Here is a 17,500-nt window from a genome sequence, read left to right on the forward strand (position 1 = left end):
GTGGTACAGACAAACGCCTCTGATTTGGGACTGGGTGCTGTACTGTCCCAAGTCAGAGACGGGGAGGAGCACCCAGTGCTCTACCTGAGCAGAAAGCTTAACAGATGAGAAAAACTATCGCATTGTTGAGAAGGAATGTTTAGCTATCAAATGGACCTTAGACGCCCTGAAACATTACCTGTTGGGGAGACCATTCAATCTAGTCACTGATCATGCCCCTCTTAAATGGATGTGTGATAACAAGGAGAAAAACTGTCTGGTAACAAGGTGGTTCCTTGCCCTTCGAGTTTTTAAGTTTACAGTGGAGCATAGAGCTGGGAAACTACCCAACAGACCCGTGTTATACAGCAAATAAAGCAGGACTGGACCAAAGAACTGCTCTTGGCCTGGGACTCAGGAAGCCAAAAGCCTGAGAGAGATGTTTATGTGACGTTTGCTTTTGTGAGAGAAAAGGTTTGCATTATCATTGTTTTGTGGGTAACTGGGAGAAGCCCATCACCTGTGAGTTTAGGAACCTGCAATGTTTAGTTAGTTCCTGAATGGCAAAGATTTATTTTCTGTTTTTGTTTGTGTCATTTTTATGCAACCTTTTAAAATAAAACTGACTATACGTTAGATTTTTAAGAAAATCTGCCGCTTGCACTGCCTTTTCCCAGGGAAGGTGATCCCCATTGAGCTAACCCCCTGACTATATATACTGTGTGTGTATGTATATATATATATATATAAATATATAATTTTACACTTTTTATGGTAAAACTATATATCTGGTGTCAAGATACAGTGGTAGCTGCTACATCTCATAAGGCTTTCTGCTAAGTGCAGATTACTTTTGGCATGGAATATGCATACTTACATCGACCCAAGGTGGACCAATGTAACTATGCAAATATATCCATACCTGGAATTTGGCTTTGAGCTGTTTTACATACATCTGCTTCTTTAAAGAGTAACTTTTAGCAGAAAAATATATTCTTATCCGTATTGAGTAATGGCTTTTTATTCAAGATGATTTCAATTTAAAGCTTCCTGTTTGCTGTGTAAACATTATTCTGCTAACGGTTTTATTTATTTCACATTGAGCTGTTTCCCTGTAATTTGAACATTTGGTCTAAAAATACCAATATCGGTGAAGCATTAATCCATTCTGTATTTGTTTTCTTCAGGGAAGATTGATCAATTCCCTTTTATCTAAAGCACCATGTGCGCATAGCATGAGCAATATAGAAAGTACGTCTGGTCTCCATGGCTCACACATAATCCATTGAATGATTGTTCTCCTTGCCTGTGGATATCGATCAGCCTTTGTTAAATGAATCTTTTGTCAGCGTTCCTTCACTATATATTTCGTGGAGTAGGGTTTTTGCAGAGCTTGGAAAAACATTGAAATGCATTGCTTTAAACATTTAAACTCAAACACTGATCTATCTTTTTATAAACCCACATAAGGCATAATAAAAGCAAATTTTTGTGTAAAGGACGGTGTTATTCACACGTTAGCCATCTGTCAGATGCAAAGAATTCTTGTCGAAGGCGTTGTTACTTTTTTTTTTTGGCTGAAGATCTAAATCCCTAAACATGGTACATAATTCTTTGTAAAAATACAAATTTACCTTTAATTAAGAGCAACTAATACCAATTACAGTGAGATATCACTGCGTGTGCTGTGACCTTTGCTATGCAGCATTCTGTGTACATTATTTACAGGCATGAAAACTGTCACTGTAATTTGTCATTAAATATGTTTAATCAGCTTCCAAGTTTATATGGAGACTTTAATAACTATTCATTTAAATTTCAGTCAAACGTTTAAAGAACTCCAACAAAAAAATAAGCAGTTAAAATCTGCTGGTATGCAAGCAGTAAAGTACAAGGAGGTGTATGCCACCTCCTGGATCTCTCTTTTATTTACAGTTTCTCTAAAGCTAGCCATACATTTATCTTTTCTTCCTTTTTTTTTTTTTTCTGACAGTCCTCCCAAGCATAAAATATATTAACCATTACACAAGGCCCTGTGGTATTGTCAGGGGCCGCATTTGAGACCCCTTTAGCTCAAAAGTGGGCTACCACTGCTTTAAAATCAGCAGGTAGAAGTACAGTTGCCTTGAATGAGCTTGCTATAGGTCCAATAAATCTAACATCCCGTACCTGAATAGATTTTGTATGTCTGTCCAGATTTTGTATGTCTGTCCAGTAATGCAGATCTCAGTGGTCCAGCAAGAGAGTCGGTTTTTATTGATATATTTATTGATCATATCTCATACAGTGAGATGCAATACTATACTTGCAGCTCAATTCACAAAGCTAATAGACTAGGATAAGGTTCCTTTTTGTCAAAAATGTATTTTCATCTGATTAGAGAGATGAGAAAACTACAGTCACAAGGCTTAATACAAACCCTCATCCTGGTCATCTGTTATCAACTTTAACAGGAACATCTGATCATGTGGTTTGTGTCATGTGTAACATGTGGTTTATTCCAGTGCATGTTAATTATTTTATTATAATGTTGTGCTTTACTACATTGACTATATTGTAATGGTTAGGCAATAAGATTTCTTGTACTGCCCCATACACACGGTCGGACATTCTGACCACAAAATCCGTCTGATTTTTTCCAACGGATGTTAACCAAAACTTGTGTTGCATACACACGGTCGCACAAAGTTGACGTGGGAAAATCTGATCGTTCAGAACGAGGTGCTGTACAAAATGTACGACGGGACTACGTAGAGGCCAGTAGCCAATAGCTTTCGTCTCCATATTTTTTCTGAGCATGCGTGCCACTTTGTGCGTCGGAATTCTCTACACACGATCGGAAAAAAGTCAGATCGGATTTTGTTGTCGGGAAATTTTAGATCCAGCTCTCAAACTTTTTCTATCGGAATTTCAGTCCGATAGAGCCCACACACGATCAGATTTTGCGACAACATAATCCGATCAGACCTTTTCCGTCGGAATTTCCGACCGCGTGTATGGGGCATAAGTGTGGCCAGTGTGAAAAGAACTCGTACAAGGCTTAAGCCAGACCATTTTGTTTTCTTTCATGAAAGTAAAACTGTATGTTAAATAAAATAAGTACATAAAAATACAAAAGTAATGTCAAAATTACTTTCAGGAAAATGTTCATGTATAAACTTAAAAGCAATACTCACTCTATAACTTCCCTTTTAAAGACAACTAATAGAGACCCCTCATTGCATACCAATGCTATTCTTATATCTAAAATATTAAGTTGTCAGTATGATATACTCTGCATGAAAAACATTTTTCAGCTTCATAAAGCAACTGAATTTAGCCATAATTTTTTTTTAAACACTGAGATATATTTAAAGAGTATGATATGTATTTGTTGTTGAGAGGTTTATGTGATTTCCAATGCATTGTGGGAATTCAATAAGTGCTTTTACGTTTTATTTATTAGCTTGTACAAACCATATGGTCTGCACATGCAATATGTTTGCTGTAAGCATATTTTGACCACTCAGCAATCAAAGATTACTGTAAATAGCATTTAGCCAACTCTGCAATAGGAAGTAATGGCAATACTATTGACAATCTTTGGCAAAGAAAGGGCAACATGAGGTAATCTAGTTTTGATTGTTTCTGCTCTGCTTTAAAAGTACCTAGAGTGCTTTGAAAAGGTATTCACACCCTTTGAAATTTTCCACATTTTGTCATGTTACAACCAAAAACATTAATTTATTTTATTGGGATTTTATGTAATAGACCAACACAAAGTGGCACATGTGCTACTTTGTGTTAGTCTCTATCACATAAAATCCCAATAAAATAAATTTACGTTTTCGGTTGTAACATAACAAAATGTGTACAATTGCAAGGGGTATGAATACTTTTTCAAGGCACTATATAGTCATTAGATGATCATTGCCCATTTTGGCATTAGGAAAAAAATCTGGATGTCTGAGAGATAGCTTCAACACATGATAAATGATGACGGCATCATCACTGGAAGGAAAAAGGTTGCTTTGATTTAAGTAAAATCTTGTGTTCTATTGTCAAATATGTAAGCACATCAGCCTTGATCTTGTGTCTATGGCCATATTTACTCTGAATGCTGAATTGCCAGCACCTTATACTTAGGGTTAAAGTGATTGTAAAGTATTTTTTTTAACAAAAACATGTCATACTTACCTGCTCTGTGTAATGGTTTTGAATAGAGCAACCCTGTTCCTCCTCTTCTGGGGTCCCCCGCCGGTACTCTGGGCTCCTCCTCTTCTCCATGTGCCACCATAGGACTTCCTATGCTGGCACATGTGTAGGCTTGATCATGAGCCATGTTCATGCCCACCCCTCAGTTCCTTGTCACAGGATTTGTCTGGCAGCAGCAGGAGCTAATAGCTCCCGCTGTTCTTATTGAGTCCATTGAGGAGGGAGAGAGTGGAGAGAGACGTTGCTCTTGAGCACAGCGCTAGATCGAGATGAGGCTCTGGTAGGTATGTGGGGGGGGGGGGGGGGGGCTGACAATAATAGGTTTCTTACCCTGATGCAGAGAAAAATCAATCAAAAATGTTATATATGCTTTGTGAACTAATATTAAAACACAGGATCACTATATTGACTAATATTATATATATATATATATATATATATATATATATATATATATATATATATATATATATATATATATATACATACACACATATATACACTTTTCTTTTTTAGGATACCTTTTCAAACATGGCGCTTACTATCTCTAATGAATTTGACTGGCCTCAGTTCTCCATGGGCACTGGATTTGAGAATTCCACAATTGGGTAAGACAATTTATATCGAAGACATCATGTCATACCATAACTGTATGAGCATGTATTTCACCCATCATTCTTTCTTCATAAGCATATACACACAAGGAAGAAAAATAACTGAAATATATTGTTACCTAACATTTGTTAGGTAACAATATACAGTATCTCACAAAAGTGAGTACACCTCTCACATTTTTGGAAATCTTTTATTACATCTTTTGCTGTGACAACACTGAAGAAATTACATTTTGCTACAATGTAAAGTAGTGAGTGTACAGCTTATATAACAGTGTAAATTTTATGTCCCCTCAAAATAACTCAACACACAGCTATTAATGTCTAAACTGCTGGTAACAAAAGTGAGTACACCCCTAAGTGAAAATGTCAAAATTGGGCCCAATTAGCCACTTTCCCTCCTCAGCGTCATGTGACTCGTTAGTGTTACAAAGTCTCAGGTATGAATGGGGAGCAGGTGTGTTATCGGCCCTCATTCTCTCATACTGGTCACTGGAAGTTCAATATGGCACCTCATGGCAAAGAACTCTCTAAGGATCTGAAAAAAAGAATTGTTGCTCTACATAAAGATGGCATAGGCTATAAGAAGATTGCCAAGACCCTGAAACTGAGCTGCAGCACAGTGGCTAAGACTATACAGAGGTTTAAACGGACAGGCTCCACTCAGAACTGACCTCACCATGGTCGACCAAAGAAGTTGAGCGCACGTGCTAAGCTCCATATACAGAGGTTGTCTTTGGGAAATAGATGTATGAGTTCTGCCAGCATTGCTGCAGAGATTGAAGGGGTGGGGGGTCAGCCTGTCAGTGCTCAGGCCATATGTCACACATTGCATCAAATTGATCTGCATGGCTGTGGTCCCAGAAGGAAAACTCTTCTAGAGATGATGCACAAGAAACCCCACAAACAGTTTGCTGAAGACAAGCAGACTAAGGACATGGATTACTGGAACCATGTCCTGTGGTCTGATGAGACCAAGATAAACTTATTTGGTTCAGAAGGTATCATGCGTGTGTTGGGGACCAGGTGAGGAGTACAAATACAAGTGTGTCTTGCCTACAGTCAAGCATGGTGGTTGGAGTGTCATGGTCTGTGGCTGCATGAGTGCTGCTGGCACTGGGGAGCTACAGTTCATTGAGGGAACCAGGAATGCCAACATGTACTGTGACATACTGAAGCAGAGCATGACTGGGCCAAAGGGCAGTATTCCAACATGATAATGACCTCAAACACACCTCCAAGACGACCACTGACTTGTTAAAGAAGCTGAGGGTAAAAGTAATGGACTGGCCAAGAATGTCTCCAGACCTAAACCCTATTGAGCATCTATGGGGCATCCTCAAATGAAAGGTGGAGGAGCACAAGGTCTCTAACATCCACCAGCTCTGTGATGTTGTCATGGAGGAGTGGAAGAGGACTCCAGTGGCAACCTGTGAAGCTCTGGTGAACTCCATACCCAAGAGGGTTAAGGCAGTACTGGAAAATAATGGTGGCCACAAAAAAATATTGACACTTTGAGCACAATTTGGACATTTTCAATTAGGGATGTACTCACTTTTGTTGCTAGTGGTTTAGACATTAATGGCTGTGTGTTTAGTTATTTTGAGGGGACAGCAAATGTACACTGTTATACAAGCTGTACACTCACTACTTTACATTGTAGCAAAGTGTCATTTCTTCAGTGTTGTCGCATGAAAAGGTATAATAAAATATTTTTAAAAATGTGAGGGGTGTACTCACTTTTGTGAGATACTGTATATATGGTATGTAATGCTTATCACATTAAAATAACCTCTACATAGAAACTGCAATTTTAGGTAACTTTGCCTTTACTGTCTTTTCAAATAAAGAGGAGTTTGGGATCAGGGATTTAGGTACCAATTCATAACTGCAGTGTCTCTGTGTATTTAATATACAACAATACTGAAAATGCAATGCCTTGAGCAGCAAGAGAGTGAAGAAAGTATTAAAGCAGCAGACAGAGATTAGGCGGTTGTTGGGAGGTAGGGAGTGAAGTAACAGTGTTTTTTTCATTTAGCATTATACGATAAATTATATAACACTTTCTTACAGGAGCCACATGGAACCCATCTGCAGGCCTGTCAACACTTTCTGTTTCCTCATGAATATGTATCCATAGCTATTAATTTTGTAATGGGATTTAAAAAGATAGCTTCTTATACCATTTCTCCTTCGGTATAATGTTTTGTAAGCATTTACTGAAATAGTTGGAGAAAGAGCTATTAATTCAACCAAGGGCCTTAATGTTACATATGTTGGAAAAGAAACAGCAAGTTACATAAACTGAACTATGTATATACATTATACATATCTATGCAGCAGGGGGCACTGCAGTATTATAGTGTATAGTTCACGTTTTCTATGATATAACAGGATGTATTGTCTATCTCAGTGCATGTACTTCTATGCTCCTTGTTCATGTTTCTCCATGAAAGTAAAGCAGTATTACTGCAGCCAAGAAGCTTCCAGCGCTTATTGCAATACTCTGAACAATAAAATATGGTTTCCCTATTTAGGGCTATTAGTATCTGCAATCTCCTCCATAAGAAGTATTAAACTTTATTAATTTAAAAAATGTATTAAAAATAATGAATTGAGCCTGCAGTTTGAGAATTGCAGTTGAAGTTGGCAGATATTCCTGTCATTTGTGTCAGGCTTAAAATTGACAACTCTAATTGGTGGTTTAAATACACATTTATTTGATATGTAATACTATATAAAGAAATGCCATATTTCATAACCCATTACACATGATCTGTGCATAGTTTCTGATGACTTTTTCTCTTTTGTTTTTAATTTTCCTAACTGAACTCTGTATTTTACAGAGGATCGACACAATCATTATATCTGAAGTTAAGAAACCGAAACCGGTGTAACCACAGGGATTACCAGAACATATCCAGAAATGGTATACATTTTTCTGTATTGAAGTATTTTGACCACTGGGCACTTAAACACCCTTAATAACCAGACCAATTTTCAGCTTTCGGTGCTCTCACATTTTGAATGACAATTACTCAGTCATGCAACACTGGACCTATATGAAATTTTTGTCCTTTTTTTCACACAAATGGAGCTTTCTTTTGGTGGTATTTAATCACCGCTGGGTTTTTTATTTTTTGTGCTATAAAAGAAAAAATACAGAAAATTCTGTAAAAAAATGAATTTTTCTTCGTTTCTGTTATAAAATTTAGCAGATTAGTAATTTTTTCTTCATAAATTTTGGCCAAAATTTATACCACTACATATCTTTGGTAAAAATAAGTACAAATTGGTGGATATTATTTGGTCTTTGTGAAAGTTATAGAGTCCACAAGCTATGGTGCCAATATCTGAAAATTGATCACACCTGAAGTACTGACGGCCTATTTCAATTCTTGAGACCCTAACATGCCAGAAAAGTACAAATACCCCCCAAATGACCCCCTTTTGGAAAGAAGACATTCCAAGGTATTTAGTAAGAGGCATGATGAGTTTTTTGAAGTTGTCATTTTTTCCCACAATTCTTTGCAAAATCAAGATTTTTTTTACTTTTTTTTTTTTTCACAAAATTGTCATATTATCAGTTTATTTCTCACACAGCATATGCATACCACAAATTACACCCCAAAACACATTCTTCTATTACTCCCGAGTACGGTGATACCACATGTGTGAGACTTTTACACAGCGTGGCCACATACAGAGGCCCAACATGCATGGAGCGCCATCAGGCGTTCTGGAGCATCCAGGACAATTCTGACATTTCTCTCCTACATGTAAAAATCATCATTTATTTGCTAGAAAATTACATAGAATCCCAAAACATTATATATGTTTTTTTAGAAAACACCCTGGAGAATACAATGGTGGTCGTTGCAACTTTTTATCTCGCACGGTATTTGCGCAGCAATTTTTCGAATGCTTTTTTTGGGAAAAAAAAACTGTTTTGTGCTTAAAAAAAAAAAAAAACACAGTAAAGTTAGCCCAATTTTTGCATAATGTGAAAGATGAAGTTACACTGAGTAAATCTATACCCAACATGTCACTCTTCAAAATTGCACAGGCTCGTGGAATGGCGCCAAACGTCGCTACTTAAAAATCCCCATAGGCGACGATTTAATTTTTTTTTTACTGGTTATATGTTTTGAGTTACAGAGGAGGTCTAGGGCTAGAATTATTGCTCTCGCTCCAACGTTCGCAGCGATACCTCACATGTGTGGTTTGAACACCGTTTTCATATGTGGGCGGGACTTACGTATGCGTTCGCTTCTGCATGCGAGCACATGGGGACAGGGGCGCTTTAAAAAAAATATATATATTTTATTGTTCATTTTACTTTATTTATTTTAGTTTGACATTTTTTTCCCCAAAAATAAATTTTTTGATCACTTTTATTCCTATTACAAGGAATGTAAACATCCCTTGTAATAGGAATATGGCATGACAGGTCCTCTTTACAGTGAGATATGGGGTCAATAAGACCCCGCATCTCACCTATAAGTTGGGAAGCCTGAAAAAAAAAAAAAAGATTCTGGATTTGATCGTATTGGCGAGTCGGTAGAAGCACCGGAGGGCGGCAGGAGGGGGGCGGTGTCTATGGCTGGGTATTGCAGGGTATCACCGACTATGGCTGGGTATCTCAGAGTATGGCGTTGCAGAGTATTGCATTGCAGAGCATTGCAGGATATTGGAGGGTGTTGCAGAGCATTGCAGAGTGTTGCACGGTATTGGCGGGTGTTGCAGGGTATTGGTGGGTGTTGCAGGGTATTGGTGGGTGTTGCAGAGCATTGCAGAGTGTTGCAGAGCATTGCAGAGTGTTGCAGGGTATTGGCGGGTGTTGCAGAGCGTTGCAGGGTATTGCAGAGTGTTGCAGAGTATTGCAGAGTATTGCAGAGTATTGCAGAGTATTGCAGGGTATTGCAGGGCAATGCAGAGTATTGCAGAGTATTGCAGAGTATTGCAGAGTATTGCAGAGTAATGCAGGGTATTGCAGAGTAATGCAGGGTATTGCAGAGTATTGCAGGGTATTGCAGAGTAATGCAGGGTATTGCAGAGTATTGCAGAGTATTGCAGGGTATTGCAGAGTATTGCAGAGTATTGCAGAGTATTGCAGAGTATTGCAGAGTAATGGCAGGGTATTGCAGAGTATTTGCAGGGAATATAGGGGTTAATTTTCGGTGAGCAGCGATGTGGGCACTGCAGATGCAGCCCACATCGCTGCTGACACCGATCTCTTCCCCCTCCGCTGTTCCGAACGGTACAGAGAGGGGGAGGGAGGAACCGGCGTCATAACATGACGCCGGTTTGTTTACAAGTGATCACTCCGTCATTTGACGGAGCGATCACGTGGTAAACGGCCGCTATGAGCGGCCGTTTACCGTGATCCGTGATGCGCCGGGTCCATACTCTCGAGTGCGTGCCCCAGGGGGCGCGCGAGAGCGGAATTCTGGGAGGACGTCATATGACGGCCTCCCAGAGTTAAGAAACCGCCCTGTAGCCGTCATTCGGCTATAGGCCGGTTATTAAGTGGTTAAACAACTGCAAAAAAAAAACATAAAAAACAAACCGGCTTCTAATACATCTTGAAGCATGCAGCAAACAACAAGGGATTAGTAGGGCTGTGTAACCACATGGCTATATAGAAAATCATTTTCAATGTGGAATGTGAAACTTTAAAAGGTGATTAAACATCTCAGGAACACAAATAAATATCTTACAATATTATTGAGTACAAAAAAGTTAAAACCAGTTCCTATATGGGAACATATAAGAATTTTAAATATATACACTGTACCAAACACTACGAGCTTTTTGGAGTTGTGCATTCAATTTAATGTGTATTCATAATATCTTCTGTTTCTTGACAGGTGGCTCAGCAGGCAATTTAAAGAATTATTTAAAAAGGTAATTCTACTTAAAATGAAAAAAAAAAAACATGCTACATGTGTTTGTGTGTCATTAAGACCACTGAATGACACTCCAATGCACCTTGCTGACAGACATTCTTTGCTGCACAGCACTTAGAGATTTAGGATCTGGCTGTTATGTCTGTCAGAGGTGCCTGGATCACAAAACTATCAGAACAAGCTGCATTACATATCCTCTGGTAGGTAAACCATTGCCATATATGTTTTTGCCTGTGTATCTAGCTGCTTGCTTTGAGTTCCAATTTAATTTAATCTGCATTAAATGTATTGAGTTGATTTTCCAGGGAGGGCACTGTGTAAATGACAAACTGGGGTTGAGACTGTGTACATAGTCTTACATAGTTAGCAAGGTTGAATAAAGACACCAGTCCATACAGTTCAACCTGAGTGAGTGTGGGTTTTCCCTATTTATTTAAGGTACCCATATAGCGCCATCAATGTATGCACATATATTGCACACTCATTGGCCCCTACCCTCAAGGAGCCCACAATCCAAGGTCCCCAACTCACATTCATATACTAGGGCCAATTTTGGACAGAAGCCAATTAACCTACCAGCATGTCTTTGGAGTGTGGGAAGAAACCGGAGTACCCAGAGGAAACCCACGCAGGCACAGGGAGAACATGCAAACTCCAGGCAGGTATTGTCATGGTTGGGATTTGAACCAGGGACCCTTTTTACAGCTAGGCGTGAGTTCTACCCACTACACCATGTGCTACTCAACATTATTCTGCCACTATAAAACTGAAAATAATGAAAATACACTACTGACAAAGGTCATGGTTTGATGTTCAATACAAGGCACCTGAGTTATAATCGTCTGCATTTAGTGGATTTAACTGTTTATTGGAGCCAGAAGTAAAAAAAAAAAGCCCAGACTTAAAAAATGTTTTTATTCATTTAATCCTATTTCCTAAAAACGATTTGGGTCCAGCAAGTACACTTCATTCTTTAGTATGTAGTATCTAAGAGTAATTAAATTGGCATCATGTGTGGAATTTAAACACATCTAGGGTCCTTCATATAACTCATATAGCGTCTTGAGTACCATATGGGTCCCAAACCTGGGGTGATATAATATGGAGATCAAATAAAGCACTACCTATTACCTTCCCAAATTTTGCAGATCATCCCTTGACTTTCTCTGAAAATAAGAAATGAGATATGATTATTAGAACATTCTGGGCTTTGGTACTTTGGGCACTCAGCAAGCTACTGTAAGCCATGCCAGCTACTTTTAATTATTGAAAGGTTTACCTTTAATAGGTACCCAAGGCAGCAATTAAAATCCATCTGTAAATTGCTAATGTAAGCCAGAAAACATTACAATCCTTAACTTTAAAATCTGAGTTTTATTCCCCTGCAATTAAACATTTTTTTTACTGGCTCATACGATTTTTACATGCTCCAACAGGTGGCTGTTGAGTGTGTGAACCAGTAAACATACATGCCTACTGTACTGTATATTGTCATAGAGTCTTGATTTTCCCCAGGATATGGGGATACAAACGGTCTGTAAGGATTTCCCTAGCTGGACAAGAGTCGGCAGATAAAGAGTCTCACGATGAACAATGCACAAATCAGATCTCATCACCAGCAAACACACTGGTCTTTCCCCAGAGAGAACCCCCACTTGGGTCTCTCCCCTGTATCCCATTCCCAGTACACACACATCACTCTCTAGTATCCATACAAATAGGGAGATGGTCCCTCTAGTACAGGGGTTCTCAATCCTGTCCTCAAGTACCCCCAACAGGCCATGTTTGCAGGTTTCCCTTTATCTTTGCACAGGTGCTTTAAAACAGTCAATGGTTTGGTATTTTGGACAGCTATTTTCTCTAAGAGAAATTCCCAAAACATGGCCTGTTGGGGGTACTTTAGGACAGGGTTGGGACAGGGTTGGGGCCCACTGCTCTAGTACATGGGGCGCTCTAGCCAGCTTTACACCTGCTGAGTATGTGAATGAATCCATTAGTGACCAATCTGCAATACATGTGCATTAACCAGACTGAAGTTGCAACAGATAAAGTATTAAACCTAATTACCTAGTTTATAAGCATCGTATGTGATCTTCTTCAAGAGCATGAGCATCAACCAACAGTGACCTGACCCCGGCATGTTTCAGTTTAACCACTTGCTTACTGGGCACTTAAACCCCCCTCCTGCCCAGACCAATTTTCAGCTTTCAGCGCTGATGCACTTTGAATGACAATTGTGCGGGCATACAACACTGTACCCAAATGACATTTTTATCATTTTTTTCCCACAAATAGAGCTTTCTTTTGGTGGTATTTAATTCCAGCCGGGAGTTTTATTTTTTGCTAAACAAACAAAAAAAGATGCAAAAAAAAAAAAATCATGTTTAATAGTTTGTTATAAAATTTTGCAAACAGGTCATTTTCCTCCTTCATTGAAATGCGCTGATGAGGCGGCGCTGGTGGGCACTGATAGGCTGCACTGTTGGGCACTGATAGGCACAGTTAAGGTGGCACTAATAGGCACAGATAAGGTGGCACCGATGGGCACAGATAAGGCAGTACTGATGGGCACAGATAAGGCGCCACTGATGGGCAAAGATGGGCATGGATGGGTGGCGCGGATGGGTGGCACGGATGAGTGGCACGGATGGGCACTGATGGGTACCACTGATAGATGGGACTGATGGGCACTGATAGGTGGCACTGATAGGTGGCACTGCTGGGCACTGATGGGTGGCACTGCTGGGCACTGATGGGCACTGGTAAATGACACTGGTGGGCACGGATATGTGGCACTCAGGTGCAGCACTGTTTTTGCGGCAGATTGTGGGCACTGATAGGTGGCACTGTGGGCACTGATAGGTGGCACTGTGGGCACTAATGGGTGGCACTAATGTGTTTCACTGTTTCCCCTACTTAGGTGGCACTGGCAGGGGGCAGGTGGGCACTGATGATCTGGCCGTGATCGGGACTGATGTCCCAATCACGGCCACTGGTGACCGGCTCTGTTGCGATCACATGATCAGCTGTCATTGGCTGACAGCTGATCACGTGGTAAGGGGTCGGGATCGACCCCTTGCTCCGATCTGTGATCAGGCGAGTCTCATAGACTCAGGGGGCGCGCAGGCTGCTCGTGCACGGGACTACGTCCCGGCAAAGCAAGTCTGCGCTGTAGCCGTCATTCGGCTATAGCGCGGATCTCTAGAGGTTAAGTATCCTTCCTCCAATTTTCGTAGAATGCATTGTTGCTGATACAATCCCAATCATCTATATTGTTCGGGAATAACCTTCTTCAATTTTCCTGGATACTGATTTTAATCCCTGATTCTCCTCTGCAAAGCCCTCCATGTGAATTTAGCTGCAAGTAATACAGTATATTATTATAATGCATGTATTACATTTTCAAAGCTCTGGCATTACAAAAAGGGCCAATAAATGCCTTCATATAAATACCATTTAGAGTGTCAGCTTGTAATTCTTATTCCTATATCCATCTAAAGCTTCCTCCATATCATTTTCTTTGGGTTATCAAACCCAAGTGTGATAGTTTTCCCACTTTAGATGCCCAAAAATTCATCCCTAGTTCAGGTGCATTAATCCCCCAGTACCCATTGCTTATATATGATGCCCCTCAAAGCCCAGAACTTGGCTCATGTGCATGGTCACCTCAGTGCTCAGTCCTCTGGCATATGTGTTAACCTCTCAGCAGCCAGTACTTAGCTCATGTAGGTTAACCCCTCAGCATTCAGTTAGCAAAGTATGTGCTTTAACCACCAAGCTTTCTGCTTATATCTTCAGGTTGTGTGTGGTTATCCTTCAACAGCCAGTCCACAGCCCATAACTATCCTCTCCATGCCCAGCACATTTGCGTTAACCTCTCAGCACCCTTTTCTCCAGGGCATGTGCGAAAATTCCCTCATGTTTATTCAGTGCACTACACCAAATATCTGCCTAATGTCCACTCAGATCCAGTGCACATCTCAGCTGAACTGCCTTGTTTAAACAGTGTTGGACAACTAAGCTTTGCCCTATTTTCTGCATCCCCAGCGCTACTCACGCAGTTCCTGGATTTCATGGCACCGTCACTGCTTATAACCTGAATACAATTTTGTATCTCTTTTTCAAACTCTATTGCACCCAGGTCCATTGACACTCTTATTTCGGTTTAAGTATTCTCCCTACAATTTTCATAGCATGCATTGTTGCTGACACAATCCCAACCATCTATACATAGTTAGTCAGGTTGAAAAAAAAGACACAGGTCCATCAAGTTCAACCAAAAAAAAAATAAATACAATCCCATATGCACAAACCTATACCCACAGTTGATCAAGAGGAAGGCAAAAAAAAACAAAAAAACAGCAAAGCATGCTCCAATTTGCTACAGCAGGGGAAAAATGTCCCAAAGGACAATCTTTACTGTTCTGGAATACCCTTCCAAATTTTCCTGGACACTGATTTTAATCCCTATTTCTCCTGTGCAAAGCTCTCCCATGGGAAGAGCTCAGTTTCCATTCTGCTGCTCTTTAAATACTTAAGGACCGCCTCACGCCGATATACGTCAGCAGAATGGCACGGCTGGGCACAAGCACGTACCTGTACGTTGCTTTTTAAGTGCCCAGCCGTGGGTCGGGAGCGCACTTTTTTTTACCAAAAATATGTAGAAGAATACGTATCGGCCTTTTTTGGGGATATTTATTATAGCAAAAAGTAAAAAATATTGTATTTTTTTTTCAAAATTGTCGCACTATTTTTGTTTATAGCGCAAAAAATAAAAACCACAGAGGTGATCAAATACCACCAAAAGAAAGCTCTATTTGTGGGAAAAAAAAGGACGCCAATTTTGTTTGGGAGCCATGTCGCACGACCGCGCAATTGTCAGTTAAAGCGATGCAGTGCCGAATCACAAAAAGGGGCTTGGTCCTTTGGCTGCAAATTGGTCCGGGGCTTAAGTGGTTAATTACTCAGTAAAATTTTGGATTTCTTCTGTCTCACCTTGACAGTTGATTCCTAGGTTATTCCTTGGTTTGATTCGATGTTGATCATACCTTGTGTTTTTATTTATCAACCTTCTTTTCTATTACACATTGTTTAACTGTCTTGTTAATAAATTTTGTACTTTTACAATATCGCAGTTTTTTGGTCCATTTATGATCCCATTCTTTGAGGATTTTTTTTTTATATAGTTTTGTAAATAGGTTCCACATGCATTTAAGGGCACATTTCTCTGCTGTGATTCAAATGCTACACTTCTATTCTGCACTAACTCCCCACTGTCATACTAATTACACTCCTTTCTTGCACATATTGCCCACTGTCATACCATTCACACTCCTGTCTTGCCCATAATGCCCACTGTCATACCCTCCTGCACTTCTCTCCTGCTTATATTTCCTTCTGTAGTACCATCTGTGCTTTTCTCCTGCACATATTGCCTGCTGTCATACACTGCAATCTCCTCCTGAAAATGTTGTCCCCTGGCATACCCTTCATACTCTCTTGCACATAATGCCTACTCTTAAACCTCCTGCACATCCTGGTTGCTGTCATTAGGGATGGCCGAACGGTTCGCCCGGCGGTCGTTTCGCGGCGAATTTCGGCTGTTCGCCGTCCGCCCGATCGGCGGACTATTGCCGCCGTTCACCCGGCGGACTTCCGGGTTTACTGTGTAAAAGAACTTTGACCTATGATGACACATCCATCATGGGGTACAGGACAGCCAATTGAGACATTACAGCACATGGACACTTGGACATTCCCCCTAACTTATAAATACACCCGATCCGGTGGCCATTTTACATTCTTTCGTATGTCACTATAGGGAGAGGTTGCTGTGTGGAGCAGGGAGAGATTACAGTGACCCAAATCGCTAGTTATTTGGTACACAAAAGTTCTTTTCAGGACTGGTATAGGTGTTAGGTGTAGTTCAGGATAGGCAGTGCTGTGCTAGTGATTGTTGCAGCAGCCTGAGTGTCTTTTGTCAGTTTAGAGAAAGGGACAGGACGGTGTGTGCTGCAGGGACAGCCAGTTTAGTCATTAGCTGTTACTATCAGGTCCACAAAAGTGCTATTTCAATTATTGTTCCAGTAGCCTCTGTTTTGTCAGTTTAAATAGGGACAGACAGGAAGCTGTGTGTGAGGCAGTGAGGGACAGTCAGTTTAATCAGTAGCTGTTACTATTAGGTCCACAAAGGTTCTTTTCAGGACTGGTATGGTAATAGGCTTGTACACATATAATATTCTTTCTTCCAAATATAGAAAGAATATTATACTTGACTGCTGCCCTTCTGCTGCAGTAGTCCTTTATCAGTATAGGGACTGAGGTACAGTCTGCTAATCATTCACAACCTACTTGTTCCACAAAGGTCCTTAATAAGGACTGGTAAGGTATAGGGTACTAAAGTACATAGGGTTGGGTGAGGTACAGTCTGCTATTCCTTAAGGACTGGTATAGGTCCACAATACATAGGGTTGAGGTGCACTACTGCTGACTGCTGCCCTTCTGCTGCAGCAGTCCTTTATCAGTATAGGGACTGAGGTACAGTCTGCTAATCATTAACAACCTACTTGTTCCACAAAGGTCCTTATAAGGACTGGTAAGGTATAGGGTACTACAGTACATAGGGTTGAGTGAGGTACAGTCTGCTATTCCTTAAGGACTGGTATAGGTCCACAATACATAGGGTTGAGGTGCACTACTGCTGACTGCTGCCCTTCTGCTGCAGCAGTCCTTTATCAGTATAGGGACTGAGGTACAGTCTGCTAATCATTCACAACCTACTTGTTCCACAAATGTCCTTATAAG

The 17,500-nt window shown here is 40.3% G+C and overlaps 1 protein-coding gene across 2 annotated transcripts in view; it reads left to right on the forward strand.

The window, feature by feature from the left end:
• AOAH (acyloxyacyl hydrolase) overlaps positions 1-17,500 on the forward strand; it is a 211,271-nt gene that overhangs the window by 165,497 nt on the left and 28,274 nt on the right. For both annotated transcript variants that reach the window (XM_077491659.1, XM_077491660.1), the window contains exons 12-14: positions 4,690-4,781; positions 7,634-7,716; positions 10,658-10,694. In XM_077491659.1, the coding sequence (XP_077347785.1) occupies positions 4,690-4,781; positions 7,634-7,716; positions 10,658-10,694 (212 nt within the window). The remainder of the gene's footprint in view (positions 1-4,689; positions 4,782-7,633; positions 7,717-10,657; positions 10,695-17,500) is intronic.

This window comes from Lithobates pipiens, unplaced genomic scaffold, assembly GCF_037356315.1.
Source record: "Lithobates pipiens isolate NorthernLeopardFrog02 unplaced genomic scaffold, aLitPip1_a1.2 Scaffold_19, whole genome shotgun sequence".
Classification (NCBI taxonomy): domain Eukaryota; kingdom Metazoa; phylum Chordata; class Amphibia; order Anura; family Ranidae; genus Lithobates; species Lithobates pipiens.